The 5,854-nt window shown below is 34.5% G+C and overlaps 1 protein-coding gene across 1 annotated transcript; it reads right to left on the minus strand.

The window, feature by feature from the left end:
- Nucleotides 1-2,196: 2,196 nt before the first annotated feature.
- LOC117123398 (short-chain collagen C4-like) lies at nucleotides 2,197-5,714 on the minus strand. The gene is made up of 5 exons (XM_033269298.1): nucleotides 5,654-5,714; nucleotides 5,226-5,341; nucleotides 4,715-4,868; nucleotides 4,086-4,214; nucleotides 2,197-3,283 (listed from the first exon to the last, which is right to left on the minus strand). The coding sequence occupies exons 1-5, from the start codon at nucleotides 5,712-5,714 to the stop codon at nucleotides 2,796-2,798; spliced, it is 948 nt and encodes a 315-aa protein (XP_033125189.1). The 3' UTR covers nucleotides 2,197-2,795.
- Nucleotides 5,715-5,854: the final 140 nt, after the last annotated feature.

The following is a 5,854-nucleotide window of genomic DNA, read 5'->3' on the forward strand; positions in this document are numbered from 1 at the left end:
GCAAATAAGTTGGTTTTTTTTCGACTCTATGGGTTATCCTGGTTTCATGTTTTAATGGTTTATTTTATTTTATTTTATTTTTTTTTTGTAATTTTATCAGTATTGTACTTTTGTAATGTTGAAACAAAATGAAAGCAAACAAACATATTATTATTATTATTATTATTATTATTATTATTATTATTATTATTATTATTATTATTATTATTATTATTATTATTATTATTATTATCATTATCATCATTATCATCATCATTATAATTATTTTTATCATTATCTTTGTGAATATTGTTATTCATTTAGGTAAGTATAGTATCAATACAAGGAATTAAAAAAATCTTTTCTTCTGGACTTACTTGTCCTGGATTGGACGAGAAATATTGCTACAGAATAAACATGTAAGTACTGCAGGAAAGATTTATTTAATTCCTTGTATTGATATTATCATTATCATTATTATTATAGTTATTATTATTATTATTATTATTATTGTTATTATAAAAAAAATTATAATAAAACTGTACTATCAATCAATAAATTTTCACTACCGGTATGTACACATATATAGAAAAGGCTTCATTAATTGTCTCTTTAATTGGTTTTTAAATCACAAAATAGCTAAGATATATTTCTCTACCGCGCAGTCAACACAGATTCGTAATTAATGCCACTTTATTTTATCCTTTTTGAAATTATAATGCTAGTGAAGTTTTCCGTTTAAAAAATAATTTCGAATTGTTATAGGCTTACATAAAATCTATCAAATGAAATTTACATTAGGCTTCATAAATAGTGGCACCAACAAACAAAATTTGGTAGTTTTGATAATGACTGAATGAAGATGACGACGGATCTTCAATAATGTTACCAACTTCATTCTCACATGATCTCGGTAAACTGAAGGCACACACAGACCAATTGACTGGGACCGAGACTGCTCCTTGTGGAGCCCTTAGCTTGCAACGATGATGACTAGTGGAAGACCCCATTGGCGATAATCCTCATATTCATATGTATAGGACGGGTAATTGTCCTCTAGAATCATATATGCTAGGTTATATAATCCTAGTATGAATTATGCCGTCATACAACCGGATTACAACAGTTTACTGGAACAACTTCAAACGCAGTGAAACCAGTCTAGAATTTGCCAACATTGAATTGATAATAGTTACGCCATTTTGGAAATCCTAATTACCTTACGACCCTAAACACAAGCTTTACATTTGTCAAGCAATCGTAAAAATTAAAATGTATGTGTATTTAAAAAATAGTGTATATGACTTTGTCAGAAAAAGCGAGGTGTTAATATTTAGCGGGCACGTACATAATAACGACACTTACACCTTGCTCCAAGTTGGGCATGCCATCTTGCTTATCTCAAGAGAGGAAGTTTTACATTTGTGGAAGAGCCAACTTACGGCAATACAAAGGTCGTTAATGTATTGTTTATGTTAATACAAGTACCGTTGATATTTCCTGTTATATTTTTTACGACAGTAAAATAATTGAACATATGACTCCAGGTGAATAATGTTATTGTGTTTTGAGCTATATTTGTAAGTCTAACGCTTCAAATTGCGGGGGGGGGGGGGGGGGGGGGAGAAAACACTTGAGGACCCATTAGCTAAATCTGTCGTGTCATTAGCTTCAATATTTAGTATTTATTCTGTGTCGTATTTAAAAAAAAAAACCAGAAAAAAACAATTTATTGCTAACAGCAAAGTATTTTTGATTTTCGAAATAAATTTTTCCAATAATCTGTTGAATCATCATTTATAAGATGAAGTATTGTGCTATCAAAAACATAAATTCTTTATAAAGTATTGTGTAATAACATTAATACGCAAACGTAGGGTATACGTGTATGTATAATTGTTACTATAATTAATGTTCGTAAAGCTTTTTTTTATACAACATTTTAAAACTTTTTACATTTTATCAATGGTTGTAGTGGTTTTACAGTATGTGTATCTTGGTGTTATTAGTAACATATTTTAGACAATGCAAGGTTATGCATGTGCGAAAGTTTCGAACCATGTTTATTTTTTTAACTTGTGTTTGACAATAAATAAATCTTGAATCTGTCGAATCTTGAATATAAATGGCATTTTTTATGGTTTGTATTCTATTAGAGGAAGACACATCTTAATATATTATAGGCCTATTTACAATAAACACATCTAAAATCTTAGATATTTTGTAACGTATTTATTTTCGATGGTAACTCCTATGCATGTTTACATTGCTACAAATTCAAATTTTCGTTACTAAAATTTTTAAATTAACATTTTGACTATCATAAAATAAAATTGTCAATAATACTAAAGTGATATTGTTATAGTTCCATTTATCTTCATCATTCGTTCATTTAATATTCTAAAAAAAAATCTAAAACAAAAACATAATTTTTAGCCAAGAATTATTTTACGTTTGTTCTTTTCTTGAAAATATTTAAGTTAAAACTCTATAGCTAGAAAAAAAAAATTGTTATACTCTTAACTGCAACTTATCAAGAAACAAATTTATTTGTAATTTGGAATAAAAATAATATATTTAGTGACATAAGCTGTTTTGTGAATGGTTTAGAAAAACCTCTGTACTTTGTACAATGAAATATTCGACGAATGAGTACTATCGGTCCTGCTATTACAGTAGGCCTACACTACGCCGTAATGACGCGTTTGTATACGGTGGTGGTCTGTATGGTTGCTCTCATAAGAAACAAGTTTTCTGCATGTTTAATGCTCATAGAACAAGTGAAACTTCAGTTGAAAATAATCATTGGTATCAGTCTAGATTGTACAAACTGAGCAAGCTAATTCACGACCACTTACGTACGGGAGACACGGCAATGATCCGCATTGTCCCTCTACAACGTACAGCAGGGCACCATTTTGGGCAACACTTGTCCCAGGCACAGTTTCCGGAGCTCTATCTACGCAAATATATTTTACTCTTTGGGGATGATCATAGTAACCAGCCATTAGGTAGCCCGAGTATTCCTTAGTCCATCGGTCTGGGCAGCTAGTTCTGGCGGGAATCATAAGCTCTGTAGCACGTGTTGGTGCCCGGCAGACGGCACAAGGCACATCGTGACTATGTAACGTCTCAGAGTTGTCGTGCTCAAATGGATCATATGGGGAGGTTTGATATTCAGCCCCATATATATAAGCCTTAGAATGAATCCCGTCAAGGTAGTTGTCCCACTCCGGGTCCGATGGAAGACAAATGTACTCAGATGAGCCGCCTTTATGAGCGTACCATGATCCTCCGACAATGCCTGGAAATAAAAGCATAATTATTGATCAACAAGTTAACAACCGATCATTCTCGAGCAATTAGTTCTATAACAATCTGATAGCGTTCACAATGGAAAGTGAAGGTGTGTCCGGTACAATTAGGGTTAGATAACAAGTACTACTCATGTCTCTAAACTTCGGAGGCCCTTATAAACCACACCAAACCCTGAGCAGTACACCCTTAGAAAGAGAGCAGTTGGTCGACTACGATTGTTGAAGTACACCGCTTTCTTCCCGATCACCATATGTGATTTTCTCTTTTTCCAAACAAGAAATAACCCAAATATGTGTTTTGCCCAGCTAATGTGCCTCAATATAGTACCCTGTGACAGTACCAACAAGACGCAGGCCGTGTATGACGGGCGAAAGTGCAGTATACCTTCAAGGAAATTATGGAATCGCCCGTCGTATTCAGGCACATTATTTTCTTGAGTGCTGCAGCATATCCTCAAGAAAATACTGAAATCGCCCGTCATATTCAGGCAGTCGTTTTCTTGAGCGCTGCCTACCTACCTGAATATGATGGGCGATTCAATTATTTTCTTTTATGCTCGAGGGTAAAATATCGAATTTCCATGACTTTGACCTTGTCTTTTGACCTTTGTGTCTTTCTTCGATTATCATGTAGGCCTATCATTCCATTCAATTTTATGATGATCCATTCATTTATGTTTGCGTAATCTTGGTAGCAGACAGACAGCACGACTGATACAGACAGTACATACATAACCTCCTTGGCGGAGGTAATAATGTGGCGTTTGTTGCTGCCCAAGGGCAACTTACCTTCATAGACCAGCTCTGCGCCTGTTTCTGGGCACGTTGTCCTGCCCCAACGTGTGTATACGCTTCCACCACCAAAGAGGCTTCCTAGCGTATTCTGTGACGTCAGATTCAATGCAGAGTTATGTTGATCTTTGTAAAAACACAACATAATTGTTAACTTTTTTTGTACGGACATTAACATTTTTTGCCGGTCGTAGTCTCCCAAATGTTGATCCCTTATCCCTATGAATTTTTCTCTGTACGTAGCGTTTCAATTAAATTTGGCATTCTCAAGACAAAATTATCTAAAAGAAGTGCGTTGGGGAATTCCTGTGGCATTGGACCTATAATGTTCTTCTTTTTTTTTAGACTGGGTCAAAATCTACTACATTTTGAATTTATTTATTTGATTTCAAGAATATATGTGAGCGAACACCATATTTCTTCATAAGGTTTCTTTATCAGTGTGTGGCACACATTCTATAGCATATAGTGTATCAATAAAATCAGTTGATAATTGGGGAAAATGTGTAGGATCAATGTGGTAGAAAATGTTGCTCCAATATGTTGTAACTAAAGCGGTATGCGGCGGTTAAACAAGGCCTGTGTTGATCAGATCTTGATTTGGCGACAGAGTCTACGGTACTTACCACCACTGAGTGTTTGAAGTAGCATAGAAGCAAAATCTTTAGTGTTGATATCACAAGCATCACCCTTAGGTCCCATGGGTCCATATTTCCCTTGTTCACCTTTAAACCCCTTCTCTCCTTTAGTGCCCAGCGGTCCATCATTTCCTAAATCTCCCTAAAACAGAGTAAAACGGCTATGAAGCGTAATTGATTTAGGCCTAATTAGTACATAGGCGTATCTATGATAATAACAATATAAAGGTACTAATGATAATGATACTGATCATTAGTATTGTATGGCGCACGTACACGTGCCATAAAAAATAAATTTCTCGATACTAATCATAATAATAGATATGTATTTAAAATAATAACTAAGTACATATAATAATATATATGTATTTAAAATACCGTAATCACTAAGTACATATAATAATAGATATGTATTTAAAATAATCACTAAGTACATACGCTATTTACTAAATATATCTATCAAAACAATAATTCAGACTTTAAACTTCAGGCCTAGTACCTTCTGACCCCTGTCCCCAGGGACACCAGCAACGCCAGGACTCCCTGGAATTCCAGGCACACCATCTCGTCCATCACGACCATCTACTCCGTCTCGTCCAAGAGGCCCGATTAAACCTAATTCAAAATTTAAAACGATACTTTTACTCTATTTAATACCGACCCTAAGATAAACAATAACGCTAAAGCGTGAAGTACGATATTGCCAATAATTATATTGGAAATATATATGTCTGTCTCTTATACACATCTAGATGTGTATAAGAGACAGATTATACGGTATCCAGTTTATTCATCCAATCACCAACCATCACTACCCAAACATATAGTATTTCTCCTGTCTCTTATACACATCTAGATGTGTATAAGAGACAGCTGGTATACTGTACGAAGAACCGTTTCTACTCCTCAAATTTAACAATAACTAACCCACCTTTTCTGGGGATTCGGAGAAACTCCCTCTGATCAGAGTACCAATGTGCTGCCCCATCCCCCAAACGACTCCTTCACATCTTGTCAAGTCTTTAGATCATCCCTTTGAAGGCCCTCATCAATGTAAGAAACAAACCTGCTTGTAAATTTTACTCAATTACACGAACGAAAGAACCGCCGCATATTATTATCCAGACA

The sequence above is a fragment of the Anneissia japonica genome, unplaced genomic scaffold (genome assembly GCF_011630105.1).
Source record: "Anneissia japonica isolate Jap-2015-1 unplaced genomic scaffold, ASM1163010v1 scaffold287579_len849171_cov184, whole genome shotgun sequence".
Taxonomy (NCBI): domain Eukaryota; kingdom Metazoa; phylum Echinodermata; class Crinoidea; order Comatulida; family Comatulidae; genus Anneissia; species Anneissia japonica.

Coding starts and splice junctions, on each gene's coding strand:
- LOC117123398 (XM_033269298.1), bottom strand. CDS start 5,714: ATGGGGCAGCACATTGGTACTCTGATCAGAGGGAGTTTCTCCGAATCC. Junction 5,342..5,653: donor CGAATCCCCAGAAAAGGTGG/GTTAGTTATTGT, acceptor ATTTTGAATTAG/GTTTAATCGGGCCTCTTGGA. Junction 3,284..4,085: donor CGCAGAGCTGGTCTATGAAG/GTAAGTTGCCCT, acceptor TTTTATTTCCAG/GCATTGTCGGAGGATCATGG.